Here is a 22562-nt window from a genome sequence, read left to right as displayed (position 1 = left end):
TTGAGTGCTGGCGAGGTTGGCTCGGAGTCCTTAGATTGGAATGCTTTGTATTCGGATTCAGAATTCTTGGATTGCAATGCTTCGCATTCGGATTGTTTGCATTGAAATGCTTTGTATTAAACCAAAAGATTTCTTAACTGTCTGCCTTGTACATCTATAGCATTCCGAGTTGCATATTCTCGAGGCAGCGCTGATTTAGTTTTATCAATGACGCTTGCTAGTGGAACAAATTTAGCAGTCGTGCTATTATTGTTTACCTGTGCGGCCGATAAACAGGCTAGGGACATTTCCAGTGCGAGCTGGATTAATTTGATGAATCAATATTCCGCTGCTAGAGTTTATCTACCCTCTTCCCGTCGCTGCTGTATCATCTCAAAATCGTCGTTGTTTTTTTCAACATCAAGGTGAACCACGAGACCATTTTGTTGTAATCTCTCAATCGCAGAGATAATAGCGATAATAGGTTCTTGGTTCATTGTACCGTAAATATATTTCTGTAATAAAGTAAGACGATTCAGCCCAGATGATGCATATTCTATTACTATTTTTGCAAATTTTCTATTTTTGCCAATTTCATTGCCTTACCATGGGGTTCCCTCATGGGTACCCTTCATTAGTCTATATTTTTCTTAACGGCTATCTTTACTATTTGTCATTGCCGTACAATGGGGATCCTTCATGGGGTGCCGTTCATGAGGCTGCTTTTTATTGTGGTACCTTCATGGGGTGCCTTTTTAAGAGGCTATTTTTCATTACCGTACCATTGCCATGCCCCCAACTATACAGAATTTTTTGTTTGTTACCAACAGTCGTTTGAACATATAACCTTCGTATTTCGATGACAACGCGCTAATCCACACAGCCACTTAGCAGGCATATTTATAGCACGTTGAGAATTGATATTAAAAGCTGCACAGCGCTAAGAAAAAATGTGAAATAACCTCCATAATCAAAATTGTTATTATTTCAAAAACCTCCACCCAGACACTCAAATGTGACCTGATAAATAAAATCTGAAAACAGTTGTAGACACACAAAATCAGCACGCGAATGGAACTCCATTGATCGGACAACATTCCATGCTATTTTCAGCAGCGCAGTATAAATCATACAGCGAAAAAATACGGTATATTACTTGTTTTATCTAATATATGTTCAGCGTTTTGATAAATATTCTCTTATCAATAGCGTCGATGAAAATATCTCCGTAGAAATTTTTAAAAAATGGTGTGGTGAAGTGTATCTTGTCATTAAACTAAACACTTACTGCAATTTCATGCTAGTTTTAGCAGCCCAGTATAAATCACAAAGCGAGGTCAAGGCGTTTATTGTTGTTGTAGTTGTTGTAGGGTTTCAACGCCACTTTTCAGCACAAGCTAGGCTATACATGGCGGCCAGTATTATTGATGATGGAAGAACCCGGGAAAACCCCGGAAAGAACCACCGACCCACGAGAAGCTACTGGCAAGCTTTCTCACATACCCACATTGGCTGAATCCGAGACTCGAACTTCCGCAGATGGAAGTGAGATGGCAGTTATCCGTAACGGAGAGCGCTTTAGACCACTCGGCCACTCGGCCCCCCCCCCCCCGGCGTTTGTAGCCAGTGGATTAAAAAAATACGGTACATCACTTATTTGTTTAATCTTATATACGTTCAGCGTTTTGATATTTATTCATTCGTCAATAGCGTTAATGAAAATAATAAAAATAAAGGTGTGGTGAAGTGTATTAGTTTATTAAACTAAATATGTCACCGGAATTTCATTAATTTATTTAGCAGCGCAGTAAAAATCACACATCGAGGTCCAGGCGTTTGTAGTTCTTAGGTAACAAAATGTACGGTACATTACTTCTTTAATCTTATATATATTGAGCGTTTTGATAAATATTTACTTGTCATTTTAATGAAAATATCACCGTACATAATTACAATAATTGTGTGGTCAAGTGTATTAGGTCACTGAACTAAATACGTCACTGAAATTCCATGTTATTTTTAGCAGCGCAGTATAAATCACAGAGCGAGATTCCGGCGTTTGTAGTTCATTGGTTAAAAAAAATACGGTACATTAGTTACTTGTTTAATCATAAATATACTAAAATCTCTTATTTTGATTATACCGCTTCGATAGAGCTGAATTAGTTATACCAAAGGCTACGCTATGTACTGAATTTGGAAGAATATCAAAATATTTTCCAGGCATGGATATATCAACAAAACCGATAATAATCAAGCCGTTAAAACACTCATAAACATGATCATGGTAGTTTGTTCCCTTAACACAAACTCGCATGTAATCAGTGTTACTTCAACACCGAGTGCTCTTTTGCACCGGCAGTATCTAATCACAGCAAGGCGATTTGCCTCAGAATTATCAGCGCTGGGATGCATTTTAAATTCATCAGCATTAATAACATCTATTAATAATTTTATGATTAAGATTGGTCTCCGATCACGGATTTTCTATCAGAATAATGGTTAGTGTCTTGTATTGCGCCCCCCCCCACCTCACTACGTTTTTTTTTTATATCATAGTATCATTTTAGTGCTCATTATTTTCTCCCCCTATATTGAACACTGACCTTTGAGTTACCTGTGACAAGAGCTCCGCATTTCACACATGTTTTCGGTCCTAAACTTCAAAATCGAACATTGGCAAAAATGGTACCCACAATACTCGTCGTAGCATCGTTTTCCACATGTAAGTGTTTTGTTCAATCAGAAGCCACTTACAACTATTTGGTTGCTCCTGACATAATTATATAATCCCGGATGATCATTAATTGAAGAAAATAATTTTGCGTTAATAATGTTATGAGTAGGTGGAGTGTAGCAAAATAGTTGCCAGAGAAACAGTTTCAGCTAACTGGAATTCAGGTTCAGTTTCCAAGTTCAAAGTTTGCCCAAGAAAATTTGCGAGATCAAATTAAATCCTTAGAAACTGCGATTTTTCAAAATTATGATGAAACCTGTGACCACCAAGTTTGATTTTGATAGAGCAGCCGATAAGAAAAAACGTCCACCTTATGATTTACAATTACGTGACTATGTCAGAATGGCAAAGGCGCGACAATGCGGCTCATATTTGATCAACATTCTGGATAGATCACGACGGTATCTTCATCGATGCTACAATGAATGACCAGCGGGCACCTATGATTATTGATCCTTTAGTTGGTGATAAAAATATTTAGAATTAAATTTATTGTCCAACATGATGACGATCATCACATTGGCACAGTATGGATTATCTGGAATAAACTCGACCCTGTTAAGAATCACAAGCACATGACATGCATATCGCCGTTGCAGATAAAAATTCTAAACCTGGAATGCTGACGGTCATTGACAGGCCATATTATGAAAAATCATATCCTGTGATGGTGTTTGTATACACACCTTATCCATTAAACGAGTCTAATAGTAATGCTCTTTTATGGATGCAAACTGGTATCTTAAATTGGGTAGCTCAGCGGGTCACAGATCATTTTATGAATGCCCGATGGAAATATGGATTAACAGAATCACGAATAAAAAAAGAAAAGCATGGACAGAGTGTGTTAGAGAGAATGGACCTCGCATTGAAGACATCGCAGTGTTTGAAAAAAATTAAAATTTCCGATAGTGGTATAAATAATAACCGATTAAGATTTAAACAATTCATGCAACTATGAAACAAGAGGCGCCGGTGTAGTGATAGTTGACCACAACACTCATGCATGGACTGCAAGTGTAACACAATTTCCAAGGAGGAAAACAACTATTTTTGAGGAAATTTATAATATAGTAAAAACGATACAGTTTCAATCTGGCTCTTTCGTAGTGTTCCTGGACCCAGTGAATCGGAATTGGGATCTAGATTTGATCAATTTATGCTACTGTCGGTTAAATTTTATCGCGATGAATCTCTTCTTACGCAGATGAAACAGGTAGCGCTAGCATACACTGACGACATAAAGGTCATAGATGGATTGGTAATTTGTTTTACAATCTCGTCTGTGGTTGCTTACGTTGCCCAGCAAAAAAGTAATTGTGTCCAACCCGAAAGACTTTCTCGCCGATATATCGTGTTACTGTATTGCATTAACACATGGAGGTCTCTGGAGCATCAAATATAATCCAGTTGACGTAATTTTGGTTGATTTGGTTGCTTGTTACCCCGCTGGTTTTCTTGGAGCTGGTGAATGTGAGCCGTTTTTCTCAAAGCTTGGTCGTCCAAAACACGAAATGGTCCGAGCTGCAGTAAACGGTCCTTTGCTGGTAGATCTAGCTTGATTTGCCGATACTGAATCATTTGAATTTGCAGCAAACATTCATCTGGTTATTGTTGCTTTATTTGGACGTCATTTTAATAAACCGGATCCGGAGATAAATATTACCTTTTGCTGTGCAAAGAATAAACGTGGTTGGGCTCCAATAACTCCATTGCGATATGTGCTTGATAAGACGATATTGACATCGCTGACAGTGAGTTAGGCCATAACCTCATATAGGCCACAAAAAGGTCTGGATACCAAACTCAACGTGTAGTGATGCAAAAGATATGAACCGACACATTATTGGCAAATTTACCCAGGGAGCCTCATCTGATAACAAGCAACATAGTACATGGTTTATTATGCACCGAGCTAAACTTGATTTTATAATCGCAGATACAGCAGCAAAAGGTGTATTAGCCAATAGACATTGTGCAATCACAATCAGTACTATCATCAGCTACTAGGATGGGGATTCACTCATTTGATATCTTCGATGCTTGCATGTGTATCAGTAAACCTATTATCGATGATTAACCATTTTCCAAAGGACACTATTAGACTCTCCACAGATTTATTTTATGTAATTAAATCATAAATAGATCTTTTAAAAATCATCCAATGAGGCACATTAACTGCGATTCTGCTCTATGGGGTCACTGGAGAAGAGAAAAAGAGAAAATACGTAATTATTCTGAATTTGCAGATTAGAGACCTCATCGTGTGTATTACTCTAACGATAAATTATCAGAACAGTCAATGATGCAATCAGTAAATGATCATATTACATGACATAGAACGGTTTATCTTAATGTTCCTGTTAGTTCTGTAAATCAACGCGTGCGTTATAATTATTTATAAATTCTAGTATGGTAGTGCTAACAGCGACTTGCTTGCCAGGGAAATGAAACAGAGGAGTGTTCATTCTTGCACTTACCACAGCTTCTTTACTTTAGATGGCACAGTGATGCATGGACTCCAACGCAAATGGGTGAGAAACAAATTCCTATAATCATCATTTGGGGCGAAATATGTACTATGTCCAAAGAAATGTTAGAAATATTTTGTTTGGTTAGAAACAAAACAAACTGCTATTGTCGTGAGCTGATACCATAGGCAACCTCCTCCGTTTACAGGAGGATCGCCACATAAAAGGCTATGAGATCATGTCAACGTTTACGAGGAAATGTTAGAAGACCACATGGGTAGACATGAATCTCAGTAAGAGCTAAAAGCGTCAGTTAGACTTTTAATACTCAATATGAGATAATGTGCAGTGTAATTGCAGAAGTGAAAAGTGATTATTTCAGGAACTTATGGCGCTCTAATGATCTGATGGTTGCATCCAGGAAAATAGTTCGCGATTCATTTCAGTTTATATTATTTGAGATTCATTTTGCAAGAGTTGACAGTTTCACTGTGTTATTGTCCGGCGCATAATCATCTTCAAAATATTTTCGTTGATATTCCAGGAACAGTTCCTTTGTTGCAGTAAAAGCTCATTGTTAATGATATAGTTGATGTTCCCGTAGCAGGTTCTGGCGCAACCGTCATGCTGAACTCTAGGATATGCGAAAACAATTCATTTGACGTTGGGGCTAACAATCTCAGATACCAATATTTGGATTGTCTATGATTGAGTCGAATGGTCCAATTTAGTATATTTGGCTGTATCGAGAGCTACAATAATATCTCATTTGCACAGGACGGTTTATATTCAACCTCAGGTAATTGCACAAGGATCATTCACTATAATCCCATGCGTGCCAATCCCCAAAATGGTTTTTAAAAAATAGCTGGCTGTCAACGAGATTACAAAAAAAACCCCGTGAGTTTGATTTTGATGTTTAATTTATCACGACGCTGAAACAACAACAAAATACTGTGATTGCTGAAACACGATAATGTTGTGGTGGTATTTTCCTAATGACCGACGACAATTTGCCATGTACAGAATCAATGGCAGGTTTGGCCTTACACGCAAAAATGTCACACTGACATGTCTTGAGTGTAACCGATGTTATGGAGTAGTGCCCTTTGCTAGCAAACCCATGTTGATGACAGTTGTGCATTTTCTGGAATTACCTGCAATTTTTCACAGACTAATCCACGCTGAGGAGCAGCCGAATCTAATTTGTAGAGGGCAGGCCTGTCCGTAAATCTTACCACGTTGGAAATGTTATGTGTGGTTTGACTATAGATATGATAAGTTGCTCTTGCTTTGCTACCTTCAAGTTCAAATACCTGACTGTCAAGTTGCTGCCCAGTACTGGTCTCCCCTGCGCGTCGCTTAACTTTGATGTGTTTCTTCGCGCATGCGTCGATGGGTTTCATAGCAATTTCACCCCTGGATTCGCTATTAAACTCGGCTACTACGCTTGGTTGTCTTGCACTCCATTCACAAGACCTGTCCTTGCTCAGTAATTCCCGGGCGTCCTGACGTCCAAACATTGCTCAGCAAGTGTTCGATTTAATCGTTCAACGATTGCATGTTCGCTGTGTATGGCGGTGTGTCCGCGTCTGATTTCAACATTATGTTGTTGCATCAGCGATGATACAAAGAAACTCTTTGACATGATCAACCTGCAGCAGTCGTGGCCTTCATAAAGGCACACGCGAATAAATTCATTCAAAACGCGGCTGAGACTTCAGTTGTTGTTTTAGTCGATAGCGGTTTCTCTTCCTTGTATCTGTTTGCAATGTTAACAACCGTCAGCGCATATTTGTATGTGCGACTCTGTCGTTTGCTTGTGTGCCAGTGATAGTATCATGCGTTAAAACAAGATATCTGCCTGATGAACTTCGTTGGGAGTGCTGACATCAAACCGCCCATGTTGAATCGTTTTAAGTGGCGGTAGTTAATTTGCCATATTGCCTGTCGCACACCAGTGTAAGGCATCACCACGCCTGACACCTGATGAATCATTGAATTTGCTAATCGCTGCTGTACATTTCCAGTATCCTCTTGGACTACAATAGATCTACTCCATTATTATAATTACCGAACAATTAATTGCCCACCCACTCCTCTGGCTAATTTACCACTCATAGCCGATCTTATCAAACAGTGGGCAAGTGACTCGCTCATATTATTTTATAGATTTAAGCGTGTGAATCAAATCGACATCAGCGAAATGTCGTTGTTGCAGATCTTAATTTTTACACGTGCGGTAATTCGCTTGGCACGCCCGATCAGTCTCATTCACTGGAAACTCACCTGATTTTGGTTGATTTTATTTTTATGTTGTCAGGTCTGATATCAAGCCGTGTACCTGGACCACAGTAATTATATCCTGGAAGATGTTTTTCACCTGGGTACTTATCCCATGGAGTTTCCTGTAATCTCCCAAGTACTTCAACAATATCACCACCGCATTTTACAGACTTGCATGTAAATGGTCGCCTGTTATTATTCATCATTGTTGCTCATAATCCAGTAGTTTCGGTGACCGCTTTGCATCGAGCACAATATAGTCTATGATTATAAATGATATATTCTTACAGTATGAAGGTGATTGTCTTTTCAGCGACAATAGAGCAAGTACCCGTCAAACATAAGCGTTACCAAATTATGTTCGATGCGTTTTTATTGGTCCATCTGTGTCTCGTAAAACGCAGCTGTTGCTGAACCTCATAATGAGGTGGCTCAAATTGGACAAACTTTATTTAATAGTGCCATCCACAGATGACGAATGATGTTGTGATGTCCTCAGGGAATTTAATGAAGTTGCAAATGATTCCCTGTCTCCCGATTCAGGCGTTGTTGAATTTATTGCTGACATCAGTGATGCACGGTCAGTCGAAGATCTTGATGGTAGTATTAATAATATTGTGGTTTACAACGATGTCATGCTTGACAAAGAACAAATCCAGCCAGAATATTTTTTTAGACAGACATAAAGTACAGATGTCATTTACATTACAAAATGCTACTCTCATATCCCCAAAGTGATGAGCGATTGCTGTACTTTTTTGGTTATCTTTAACGGAGTTTATACACGTACACTGCCAAATATTCATCAGACTTGGTCTTGCTTCGACAATAGATATTCGACTTCCTCTTTTCTTGACCTACTTTAATACCTGTTAGATCCATAAGATGTAATTTGTTCGATGACATTTAAAGTGCCAAACATTCAACAGCCTGGATTAAATTGATCTGATTAAGATATATTAGTATGAATATGTAGAACAGAAGTAATATTTAATTTATTCTGAGTAAATGGGTCTACATGACCAGGTTGACATGCAGTTTAATTAACTCACAGAATAAACAGCTGACAAGACAATCGTAATGGGCCGAGTATGTTAAGGGACAATTTCTTAATTAAATATGTTAGGGGCGGGTCTGTAATAGTCCGACTTTGTTATGGGCCAACTCCATTCTGGTCCGAGATATTCAGGCTCTAATTATAGGCGTATAAGTTTGAAAGTGAAAACTTATATGATCTTTTCAGAAGAAGAGGTTTTTTTTTAAATTACACAAAAAATTTGTTATGTAATAAATATAGAAAACAGAATATTTTGAGGCAGATAACCTTAGCGTATTGAAATAATTGTAGAGGAAGTATGTATTTATCATGATTCTTTTATATATATATATATATATATATATATATATATATATATATATATATATATATATATATATATATATATTGATTTTTCACAGATGGTAGTAAGTCAGACGATTAAAGTACATATGGAATTGATGCATACTTTATTCATTTACAGCGGAATGTTCGTTTTTCAAAGGTAGGAATGAAGAAGAAACAAAACATCATTCAGGTATGATTGTGATAAAATTAGAAATTAGACTATTAAATTTAAGTCACACTGTATGCATCCTCATTTGTAATCTATCAAGAATAAATTGCATTTCCTAACATGTTCCCTAAAGTCACATTCCCTTTCACTGTAGATAAAGATTTTTCAAAGGTGAACACTAATCCGTAAAGATTTTTCACTGCTCACATGTGTTTTTCCATCTAACTTTACGTCTCAACAGATTTTGACTGAACATTACTGCTCCGATCGCTGTAATTATCGCTGTATTTTCTAAGCTTGCTCTTTCTGTCTGTGTTTTAACCACATCCTGAACCTTCTTCGAATGATGCCATCATTTGTGTTTGGAAGCTTTCATTTGGCGCATTAACTTTAGAGTACTTCACCATAATCTTTATTTAAAAAATGACCCATATATTTTGACCCAGGAATATGAGGATAAGAGCCAACCATGTGCATTGAGGCAAATCTCACCTGAGAAATCATAATTTGTACAGTGGGGCTTGATGAGGTTTCGTTTCTATCTATAAATTATGTCCTCTTCGGTTGGTCAGAGGCATTCGCTTGCCTGGGAGTCCTGGAAAACAAAAAGTTTTTGCCGGGCAAACATTTTTATCAATGTGAAAACCCTGTTTGTTAAGCGAAAAAATTTGGTCAAATATAATTATATTTACACGCCTATCATGGCCACTACTATGGAAATCTCGAAAATCTTTTTATTGCTACTCCTCTAAAATGAATGGCCATATCTACATTTGGTTTTCACAAGAAGTTTTGAGATGTTGTTTGTTTAAAATGAAAGTTTCACTAATCTTTCAGCCAATCTGGCCACCATAAGGAACATCTGAAAATCTTCCTGAGTGGATGATTATTTTGTTTGTTCAGTATGAAAATAGTTCATCGCAAACACCCAATATGGCCACCAGTGTCCACCTTGAAAATATTGTTATTTTTACTCCTCCTGAAATCATGGATATGGATTTTTCAGTCAAAGATTTCATATGCTGTCTAGTTGGTCCTAAATAAAAATGGTGCCGATCTCAAATCTGATATTACCAGAGCAGCAGCCATCTTAAAAATTTAGTTATAGCTACTCCACATGAACGGATGGTCATATCGATACACTCTGTTTTACTTAAAGATTGCTTATGATATTTTCATGTGGGATGTTTACTAAAATACTTGTTATGCTGTCTAGTTTGTTCTAAGTAAAAACGATGCTGATCTGACCTACTATATTCTCGCTATTCCAGCCATCTTCACAACAGAGACACCACCTCTGTTTCTACTCCTAACTGAATGCTTATATCCGGTAAGGAAGTTATCAAATTGACCTTTACTACTCACCAGTGTTTCACCTAAAACCACTCTAATTTTCAAAGTTCTTTGCTCGTGGTTTTAGCTGTACTGGCATGTGAACATTATAACACTTTACATACAGTATGTGTATTTTAATATGTTGGATATATAAACACTTTATATGAATTTGATCGGTCCAGAATAGCACGTGAAATTCTTGTGCGGTATTATTTGAAGGATTGGCTGCCATTGTGGAACTTTCCTTACCCCACCTTTTGTTAAGGATATCGGTCAATAGATAGAGAGCGGGCTAGGGGTAGAAACCCGTGACAGGCACTCCTCCAGTGTATCTAGCTTGGCTTAAATGTTAACCTTTAGAAGTAAATAAACTCACTCCTGTTAAGAGAAGAACACTAAAAAATGCTATGTTAAATATGTCCATAGGGTTACTATTGGAGGTATATTGTATCATTGTTAGAAGTGGCTGACCCCAGTTGGAGCTACAGTGTTACATTGCTAGAGTTGACCCAATTATTTGGATTTCAAGATTGTTTTCCCTAGAAATACTAGTGCTCTAAATTAATTCTTGGACAATGACAGTTATCGAAATTTATATAGAATTCAAACAATATTATTTTCTGTGATTCAGCAAAGAATTTTTCACACATTAGTACGACGCTGACCACGGCATACATCATTGCCTACCATTTTGGATTTCATCGGGATTCGAAATCAGTTTCATTAGGTCATTTTATTACTATGACTTTTATTTTTTAAATTTAGGATTATTATTGGATAATTTGATTCGTAGAACCGTGAGGTTTTTTTAAGTGGATTTTTGTACCTAGTTTTTCTAGGGAAATAAATTATTTATTAAATTTTACTAAGCTTGTTTTCACTTTTTGTTGTTACGTTTTGTAAGAGCCTAAACACGTAACAACACAATCATACTATTGCGCAGCGATAAGAATTTGTACACACGCTATACCCTCACACAAACATATTATTCTATGTTTTGTATCTTTGAATACATTATATCTAATTTAATATATATTAATTCAATTTAATTGTCTGTCAGTTATATTTTTTATTATTTTCAATTACATGATATTGTAATGGAAGTTTATTCACTAGAGATGATACCTTTTCAGAAAATAATTTGACCGTCATTTTGTTTGTTCTATAAACACCAGGTGTTGATCTAAATCCTGACCTTCTTTCAAAATATGTAGCAACCACGTAAACAAGTTCTATTTTATTTAAAAATGATTGGTTGTTGTCGAGTTCATGATGGGACTTCGTGTTTAAGATTTAAACAACTTTTTATTATTTCTTAGAGTAAAATGATTGGTTTTCGTCAGGGTCACATTGGGTAGACGTGATCTTTCATAGTTACATAATTTCTATATACTTCTAGGACATGAGCATGTGACACCCTGTTTACGTTTTAGAAGACGATATAACCTCTGTTTCTGAAAGTTATTCTCAGTTGCAGCTGGGCGTTTTCATACACTAGAAGTTGCATGTTGTGCTGATTGGTGTTATTTCAAATGCCTTGGGTTGGATTTATTTAAAATTACTTGGATTTCAAAAGGATTTATTCTTTTTTCTGGAAAATATGTGTGCTTATGTGAGATTGTTGAACAAGGAAAGTTTTTTTTATTAAACATTTATTCATATATCTGAATCCGGAGTGATAATTCTTGATTCTACAAGGAACTGTAAACTTCAACACGATTGCAGCATAAGTTATCGTCTTCCATCTTAAATTCTTCGTCGGGATTCAAACTTGAAATCATTAGAACATTTTGTTTTTTGGACTTCAAAATTTTTATTCGTGAATTAATTTTTGGATTATTTTTGGATCTGATTCTTTTTCATTTTTACAGAATTTTCCAGGGAAATAATTTTTGTTTGTATTTTTCAAAGCTTGTTGTTTTCACTATTTCTTGTGTTACTGTTTATTCGTGACATAAGAAATAGGGGAGTTCGTCCTAAGGATAATTTTGAATTTTGGATGGAATATTTCAGAAAACTTTTTTTGAAATTTGAATTCCCTAGTTTTTGAAATCTTAGTGAAATCGGCAAGCTTTTTCTAAAATGTCATCTAAAGTGGTAATCTTTCTTTCCAATCCTACCCACTAGCAATTAGTTCTTTTAAAAAAAAGATGACTTGATTCAACTTGCCAGAAAATACAATCTTTATGAGAATGTTGTTGTCGTTGTGTTTAACGCCATTATTCAGCACACGATAGGTTATACATGGCAGCTGGTATTAATGGCGGAGGAAGAACCAGGGGAAAACCCCGGAAAGAACCATCGACCCACGAGAAGCTACTGGCAAGCTTTCTCACATACCCACATTGGCCGAATCTAAGACTAGAACTCGCGCAGACAGAGGTGAGATGGCAGTGGTCCGTTCTTTCTGAGATAAAGGCTTCCTTAACGAAACAGGAAATAAATATTTTGGTTCAGTATTTAGTATAAAAGAATGTTTTGGATAAAAGTGCTTTGGTTTCGATCAGTAAGTCTGTATCAGACTCTGACATAAAAGTGAAGGAATTAGAATTAAATAAAAGCTGGAATTGGAGTTGATGAAGCTGGAGCTTCAGAAAGAGAAATTAGAAAAATAATTGCAATTACAAGCGGAAGAAAAAGAAAAAGAAAGACAAATGCAGTTGCAAGAAAAATAAATGCAGTTACATTATGAGAAAGAGGAGAGAGAGACAGGAAAGAGAGAAAGAAACCAAATGCATTTACAAGCGGAAGCAAAAGAGAATAAAAACAAATGCATTTACAAGCGGAAGAAAAAGAGAAAGAAAGACAAATGTAGTTACATAAAGAACAAATGCAAAAGTGATAAAGAGAGAAAGAGAGAGAGAGAGATGCAAAGAGAAAAGGAAGAGAGGGAATATCACTGTAGAATGAAAGAAATGGAACTGGCAAGTGAACAGCACATTCATACTTCAAATCCAAATTTAAGTTTTTATCTTGCAAAGAATATTCAGTTAGTGCCCCTTTTCAGAGACAAAGAAGTAGACAAATATTTTCCTTATTTTGAAATTGTTACTGAAAATGGCCAAGGGAGCAACGGATTCAATTATTGTAATTGTACTCAACTGGTAAAGCTAGAGATATTTACTGTTCACTGTCAGCTCAACAAAGTGGTGACTAAGATACAGTCAAAGAATGCATTTTAAGGGGTTATGAGTTAGTCCCTGAAGCTTATCGGCAAAAGTTCAGAAACTATAGAAAAGAAGCTGGACAAACTCATGTCAATTTTGCTAGAGAAAAAGAGCAGTTATTTGGTAGATGGTGCTTAGCCAAGAAAGTTGAACAAGATTATGAAAGTCTTAAACAATGTGTATTACTTGAACAGTTCAAAAACTGTGTACATAGTGACCTTAAGTCTTATCTTGACAAGCATCAGATCGAAACCTTGGAAAATGCTGCTTGTCTGCTGATGAGTATTCTTTAACTCATAAAGTTCCTTTTGTAAATAAGACTTCTACTCAACAGTCTTCTAGCAGAAAAGTATTTCAGCCTAATACAAGCCCTTCTGAAACTCAAAGTGGCACAACTTCTAAAAATCAAACTTCAGAGAAGCTTGATTCAAGATCCTTGTCTCTTCCTACGTTTATGTATTGCAAGAAAAAAGAACATGTTATTTCTGACTGCAGCAAACTGAAAAATAGGCATCAGAATCTAGACAGACCTATTCCAAATGCTCTTTTTTCTAAGAGGTCAAGGTAACTGTCATGTATTGAAAGCAATACATTTGTGGGGTCTAATAAATCCCAGTCTGATATGATTATGGAGAACTATGAACCATTCATATCGAAGGGTTCTATATCACTCTTGGGTGATTCGGCCAATCCAACCCCTAATAAAATTTTAAGGGAAACAGGAGCTTCTTAGAGTCTTTTTTTAGCAGGTACTTTGCCTTTTTCTGAGAAGTCTTCTTCTAATGAGAGTGTTCTTATTCATGGAGTAGAGTGCGGCTTTGTTAATGTTCCTTTACATTGTGTAAATTTGTCATTAGACTAAATCTCAGGACCCGTGACAATTGGAACAATCTCTGATTTACCTGTTGAGGGCATTCATTTATTACTAGGCAAAGAACAAGCTGGAGACACGGTTGTGATTAATCCACTTGTAACTGACAAGCCTTGCTTGGATTAGAAAGTTGATCCAATTGAAAAATAATTCCCAGATTTATTTGCAGTTTGTGCAGTGACCAGACCTATGACCAATAAAACTCTCGAGAATGATGTAGATAAGAAAGTATTCCTTTAGCGGACACATGAATTGGTCAGGCTTGGATGATGTCACTTTCACTCCTTGTTTGGATCAATCAGAAGGTATTGGTCACAGTAATCCTCTTTCAATGACTCATTCTCTTTATTCCAATCAGGGTGATAAACCCATACCTAAGACCAAGCCAGGTAACCAATACCTGTTGACCATTATGTGGGCATCAACAAGGTTTCCAGAGGCAATTCCCTTGAGGAATATAACATCTAAAAAAAATAGTAAAAGCTTTGATAAAGTCTTTTACTCAATTTGGCATTTCTAGTTCTATCCAATCGGGTCAAGGGTCATATGTTAGGTCTGGAACTTTCCAGCCTATATTGCTTGAATTTGGCTTTCAGCAGTTCAAGTCAAAGGTGAAATTAGGTTTTGACAGAACTAAAATGGAGAGAAGTTTTAAGTTTGGTAATAATGGAGTTCTGTCTCTCTTGCTCATTCTTCAAATTTTTCTTCAGTTCAAATGTTACGTCCCTTAAAAGGTTAACAAGAAAATGAATAAGTTAAATGATAATATTAGAGCTCCTGGGATCTAAATAAATTAAAGGAGTAACAGTATATAGAATGAGATAGCCAGGTTAAACATGCATTTAATTTAGTTGTTCCTGTCCACTCAGTGAATATTTAAGTGAAGGAATGTCGTCAAATTCCATTGATATTGCAGTGACAGTGACAAATTTCGGCCAATCATTTAAACTGACTGTTGATGCAAGTGATGTTGGGGTTGGAGCAGTTTTGATTCAAGATAATGAAAATGGTAGTAATCATCCAGTGTACTGTTTTCTAAGAAATTAAATAAGCACCAAAGAAATTATTCAACAATCGAGAAGGAATGTTTGACTTTGATATTGGCATTACAACATTTTGAAGTTTACCTTAGTTCAGCTCCTTCTAAGATTGTTGTATTTAGTGACCACTACCGCCTTACTTTCATTGGCAAGATGAAAAATAAAAATCAAAGACTACTAAGGTCGAGTTTGTTGTTACAGGAATACAATCGTAATATCAGGCACATAAAAGGAAAAGATAATTCAATAGCAGACGCACTTTCCCGTGTATAACAATGTATTGTTTCATGTACACTGTGTGTAAATTATATGAGTTCTTTTTAACCTAATGTATAATTAGTCTGTGGTAAAAAGAAAACTTTGTGTATAAATCTTTTTCTTTATGGGGGAAATGGTATGTATATTTGATTTAATTATATCTTATTTAATATATATATATTCTATTTCAATTTAATTGTTTGTGAGTTTTAAAAGAAATTATTTTTCATTACATGATATTGTAATGTTAATTTATTCATTAGAGATGATACTTTTTTCAGAAAATAGTTTGACCGTAACTGTTCACTTTATAAACAACAGGTGTTGATCTAGATCCTGACCTTGATACAAAAGTAGCACCAACCATGTAAAGAAGTTCTATTTTTATTTTGAAATGAGTGGTTGTTGACGAGGTCATGATGGGACTTCGTTTTAAGATGTAAACAATTTTTTAAATTTTTTATTTCTTAGAATAGAATGATTGTTTTTAGGCAGGGTCACACTGGGTGGACGTGATCTTTTACAAGTACCTAATTTCTATAAGCTTCCAGAACATGATCAGGTGACACCCTGTTTACGTTTTAGAACATCATATAACCTCTGTTTTGGAGAGTTATTCTCAGTTGCAGCTGGGCGTTTTCATGCACTAGAAGTTGCATGTTGTGCTGTTTTGGAGTTATTTCAAATTACTTGTAGCATACGTTATTGTCTTCCATCTTGGATTCTTCGTCGGATTAGAACTTGAAATCAGTAGAACACTTTGTTATTAGGACTTCAAAAAGTTTATTCGAGGAGTATTCTTGGATTATTTTTGGATTTGATTCTTAAAACTGTAAGTTCATATTTTTTTTCAATTTTGCAGAATATTTTAAGGAAATAAATCATTATTGTATTTTTCAAAGCTTCTTGTTTTCACTCTTTTTTGTGTTACTGTTTATTTGAACCTAAACACATGACATAAGAACTATTCTACGCAAGTAGGCACAGTTAGAATTTTTATACACATGCTACATTTACCTACTTAAAAATGAGGGTTTACGGGAAATCTATAGCTAAACTTTTCATTCATCATTTCACACACTTTGTGATGTGCTATAATCCAAACGCACATATCCATTGTCAAACGTTCCCCTTTTTAGTTGCTGTCCAAGCACTTTTTTCCAGCACTAATGTTTGATTACAATCCCATGTATATTGTACTATTCAATAGCTGCTTTTTAATTACAATCCAAGATAACACGCTACTATTCTGCACCCTATTTTTTTATATACTACTCAGCACACGCCAAAATATCCAGCATCCCTCTCTATATTTACTATCCATTATGCAACCTCCTAATCATTACACATTTTTTGATATAAATCCAACAGCAATCCTACTATCCAGCACCCACTTTTGGATTAATTGTCCACATACAGAACCTATTATACAACGAAAGAGCCCGTCTTTATAGATGCATACAATCATACAATCCATTGAAAATGGGTTTGTAGACGCGCTGTACTTATATAATAATACTAAAGAGGACTTTGTATAGCGCCTAATCTTTAGAAGCTCTAAGCGCTTTACAACATTAAACAATACCTATAACATAAAAAAACGTATATAATGATATGATTACAAAAACAAACACCATGAAATTAGAAAACATAAAAAACATGCTAACAATATTTAAGGTAGAAAACATTATTAGGTCTTTAAGTTTGTTCTTGCGGTCGAAATAAGTGAGTTTTAAGAGCACTCTTGAATGGGATCACTGTGTCTTTGTGTCTAAGTTCAGTGGGCAATTCATTTGACGTTGCTGGGCCCTGGTATGCAAAAGAACGCTGTCCATATGACTTTGTTTTCATAGTGGGAATAATGAGTATACGATTGTCAGAAGAGAAGCGTAGGTATCATGCTGGTGTATACACATGGGTGAGGTCGGATAGATATTTTGGACTGGAGTCCGTCAGTGAAACGTAGCACAGAGAACAAATTTTGTGTTGATTCTGGATCGAATGGATAGCCAGTGTACTGTACAGATCAGCGGGGAGGTGTGCTTTAATCGTTGTACTCTAAGTATGTTCCGAGCAGCTGTGTTTTGAACTTTCTGAAGTTTCTGGAGTACATATTGAGGTGAACCTGACATAACTGAGTTACAATAGTCCAGTCTTGAAAGTATCACTGAATACACAAGTGTTTTAGTGGTATCAACTGAAAGATATTTGCATACATACAATACATGTTTAGCAACGAAAATGGTAGGAGTGTTTATAGACACGCTCTACTTACATGCATATCACGTAAGGGTGTTTATACACACATAATATACAAACGTTTTGCCACATAGGGATTGGATAATTATATACACGCTATTCTTACACACATACAAACACTCAATTCAACGAAAAAGTTTGGAGTGTTTATAAACACTATACTTACATACATACAAATAGACGTATACATACATACAAATAGACGTATACATGAAATGTAATATTCAGATGTTTAGTTATTATCTAACATGCACTTCACTATCCATCACCCACTTTTTGATCACTATCCAAACCCCCCCCCCCCCCCCGCAATCCAGCACACATCCTACTATAGAACGAAAATGGTAGGAGAGTTTGTAAATGCACACTTTATTTACATATATGCATGCAAACATACCATCACGAAAGATAGGGATATTAATGCACACGCTTTGCTTACATGCCACCAAACATACTATTACACAGCAATGAGGTATATTATGTAAAATATAGGAACCAAATGCACACAATATTACACAAACAAAGAAAGGGTATTAGTGCTTATACATACATGCACAAACAAACATGCTATCATACCATGCCAAAGCAAATAATATCAGTGTTTAAACACACTGTACACCCATCCCAAAAAGAATGAAATCTTCACGATCCAAGACTTCTAAACCTTCTATGACTATATTGACATTCAGCACGGAGACGCAATAGCCGTTACTGGTACCAATACGAATGTTACAACAACATTCTGGCTAAATGTTATGGTCCTTAAACAGTTGAAAAGTATGTAAATGACTTAAATGTTATAATTAACATTCCGTGTTAGGCGAAACAGAAATTTAGTTGTCCCGTCCAACACATTGAATATTTAAATGACGGACTGCAATCGGACTGGGGGCCCCGAGTGGCCGAGTGGTCTAAAGCGTTCGCCGTTACGGATCACTGCCATGTCACCTCTGTCTGCGCCGGTTCGAGTCTCAGATTCAGCCAATGTGGATATGTGAGAAAGCATGCCAGTAGCTTCTCGTGGGTCGGTGGTTCTTTCCGGGGTTTTCCCGGTTTCTTCCTCCACCATTAATACTGGCCGCCATATATGGCCTATATATTAATTTCGCGGAACTTACTTCTGCTTCGATTTGTTGCATAATTCAAGACGATATAATTCTATATAATTCTAACAAGATTCAATGAGTAATTAGGATATAGGAGTAATAAAGTTTATATCAGAAAGTATGTACGTATATAATGTAAAATAGCGTTATGTCGGTATCCAGTATATGAGACTAATTCATGTTTTTAAGATTACCGGCATTATTCCCTTTTCTCAATGTAAGCAGAAGCCAGCGTCAAAAGTCTTGTTGTCATTTATTTCAACATTTTCATATGCTTGTATTATCTGAACTCCCAACTATGTTATGTGTTTAATGAAACAAATCATTGCAAAGTATAAAAAGTATTATGGACACACTCACTCGTCTCTTTAGCTTTAGAGTCCATATCACAGCATTGAATGATTTGGTTGAAGATTGTGGTTGATCTTTTTTTTCTTTGATTATATTCCCCAAGCCACTATTATGTTTATCTTGGGGTAGATCATTTTACATCTAATACTATTAAAGTATGTTCATGCTGTCTCGCCATTTTGGCTCTGAGGTCAAAGTCACTGTTTTAGCTGATTTATGTTAATTAGGGTGTGATTAACGTTTCTCAGTTTCCAGAAATATAATAAACACCTGTAGAAATTTTCTTTACACTTGTTTATCGCTTTGTTTATTTATCTTAGAATCGATTGCATGTTCACAGAGAATCTGCGTTAAGGTTTTAGCAAATGTCTTCATTGGTTATATTTCCTTTAGTCTTTCAATGATACTGTGTAAGCATGGGATTCTAATATTGAAGACAGGCAAATTTGTTATGAGATGCATTCACTAATCGTTTTTCGCTCGGGATGTTAGGAGTGTGAGCTCGACATGCATGTCTGTGATTCTTATTAAATATCGATATCTTTATTTATTAGCTGTTTAAAAACAAAGACTTCAGTCTCTGTGATTTTGTTTACTTGAATTTTAAAACTTGCATGATATATGCGATATGTTACTGTTTATTCGAACCTAAACACATAACATAAGAATATGCTGAGTAACACCAATACCTAGAATTATTTCTTTCCAGACTGTTTATTTGCATAGCTCCGGTTGATATACCGGTATTTGATAAGTCATAAAACACTATCATTGATTTACATGAAAATCGCAATTTCGTTTTTACAAACTCGTGTTATTAGTGCATTGCCAATCAAAGTGGTCACTCTTATTGGTGTATTTTCATTTTGCATACAATATTGATGTATTTAATGGTATAAATGACCTGCAGCATATATTTTCAGCTGTGTTTATCTCCTTGACGGAAATGGATTCAGATTGATATTTGATATCTATTTTTCAGTAACTCACAGCAGACACCAGAGAAACTTCCCAGTGTACCATCAAGATTTTATTGTTATTTTCAGTCCCCTTAAGTTATTTAGACTAATTGCTTGCTTTCATCTATAAATTCCCATGGCACATCACTTGCTCGCTGAGTATAATTTCTTTTCTCATTTCAGAGGACCAGCTGACATTTTATTTAAAAAGACTGTGCTCATTAGAAACTACGTTCAGCTGCAACCTATGTAAAATACATAGCACTTCAAAGTACATACCTTGGGAGCTTACAAAAGAAGCAATGGTAAGCTATGAGCAGTTTTGGGGCCACTATTGAGGAAGGAAATCAAACTGAGGACAAGAGGAATTTAACATTACACCATAAGCTTAAAAAATGTCACACTTGGAACAAGGCAAATTTAGTATTAAACACAATGTTCAACGTATTTGGCTCACATAGGGTCCTATAGGATTTTAATACTGTAAACGTCCACAACATTAAGAGTTTGGCCTGGTACAGCGGTTCAGGATATTTAGCATGGGCAAACATTTTAAAGACAAATTTGGGCCTGTATGGCAACAGTGTCTATTATTTTAGAAATAAATGGCATTATTTGATCCACTGGGAATTTAACATTGCGTGTTACAATGAGGATCTTTAATATTTAAGGGAAATACAGCAAACATCATTATTAACCTTATGCTTTAAAGGAACTAAGGTGCCTAAAATATACTTATCGGGTGACTAGGTGAAATTAAAAATGGTGTCTGTATTTAGATTATATAAATGAAGGAAGAGTGTTTTACACATGATTGATCCATATTTTAAACATGGTTAGGCATTATTTTTAAATTACAGATATCAACTAGAATTTAACTGACGCTAAAATAACCAGACATATATTTTACTGAAATGGCCAGGTAAGAGTAATATGTAAAGTGCCACACTAACCTGGAATTTAACGCAGCTAAAAAGGAGTAAAAAAAATGTCAAAATTTATTACAACTTTCAACGAGTTACAATTTGTAAAAAAAAACTTTATATATTATAAAATAGAATTTATGTTAAAACTTTACAAATAAAAGACGTAAAAAATTTAAAGTTAAATGTACCCAATTTCTTTATTAAAAAAAGTCTCTGTAAATTAAAAGAAACTTCAAACAAAGAAAAATAGTAAAATAATTTCACAAATATTTAAAAAGGTAAGGCAAAAAATTATAATAAAGTTTGAAAACAAAATTAGAAAGAAATATAATGCATTACACAAAATCAAATTTACCAGGCAAATTTGAACAACTATAGAAAGAAGCCCAATTGAAAATATTAAAGGAAATTTTAACACCATAAATAAGAACAAAAACACAAAAAAAAACAACATTAATCCTTGCTAACCAATACATCCGTACTGACTTAACATTGCTAGTGATCAGCACAAAGGCTGCTGACAAACACACGTCTGTACCAAACAGTATTCACCCTTGCTAACCAATATTCGCAAAAAGTACATGCATGAGGAATGGAGTTATTTGGTCTCACGCATATTCTTGCAGACCCACGCATGTTCTTAAAGACAAACCAGTACATATGCATATAAACCGATGAAGGAAAGGAAAGTTAAGCAATGGTCAGTATAAAACATATATAATTAGTATCCAGCACCCATCATAAGACTTACTTATACAGCACACCACGTACACAAAATCAAGAAGGAAAAAAGATAGGTGAGGGTCATTAACAATTAAGTATGGACCAGCTTACATAAATCCTTATAAAAAAGAAACACAGCCTTACAAAAAGCAAGAAATCACATCCTTACTAAAAAAAATAAACGCACAGCCTTACTAACAAACAAATACACAACAAACAATGGATAGGGATTGCTAATTTGAGTTCTTGTTGTAGCTGTAACTCCATTTTTAACCACATGATAGGTTATACAAGATGGCCTGTATATCTGGCTGAGGTAGAACCCGATAAAGCCCGGCAATAACCTCCCGCCCATAGGAAGTTACTGGCAAGCTGGTTGAACCAGAGTTTCGAAGCTACATGGAAAAAGGTGATATAAAAGTGATCTGTAAAGACGAGCGCTTTAGACCACTTGGTTATGCTAGATGGAGTTGCTTTTTTTAAGAACACACGAGAATACATAATGCAGAACAATTATTCAGATGTGATGTTTGTGATAAAA

The 22562-nt window shown here is 35.6% G+C and overlaps 1 protein-coding gene across 2 annotated transcripts in view; it reads left to right on the top strand.

Moving 5' to 3' along the window:
- The window catches only part of LOC149785198 (uncharacterized), a 96802-nt gene that overhangs the window by 31869 nt on the left and 42371 nt on the right, over positions 1-22562 (top strand). For both annotated transcript variants that reach the window (XM_089979000.1, XM_089979002.1), the window contains exons 3-4: positions 8994-9047; positions 20556-20677. In XM_089979000.1, coding sequence (XP_089835126.1) covers positions 8994-9047; positions 20556-20677 — 176 coding nt within the window. The remainder of the gene's footprint in view (positions 1-8993; positions 9048-20555; positions 20678-22562) is intronic.

This window comes from Sinohyriopsis cumingii, chromosome 13 (genome assembly GCF_028554795.1).
Source record: "Sinohyriopsis cumingii isolate HCF-2022 chromosome 13, ASM2855479v2, whole genome shotgun sequence".
Lineage (NCBI taxonomy): Eukaryota > Metazoa > Mollusca > Bivalvia > Unionida > Unionidae > Sinohyriopsis > Sinohyriopsis cumingii.
The sequence above is the reverse complement of the archived record's forward strand: the minus strand, read 5'-3'. Positions and strand labels throughout refer to the sequence as shown.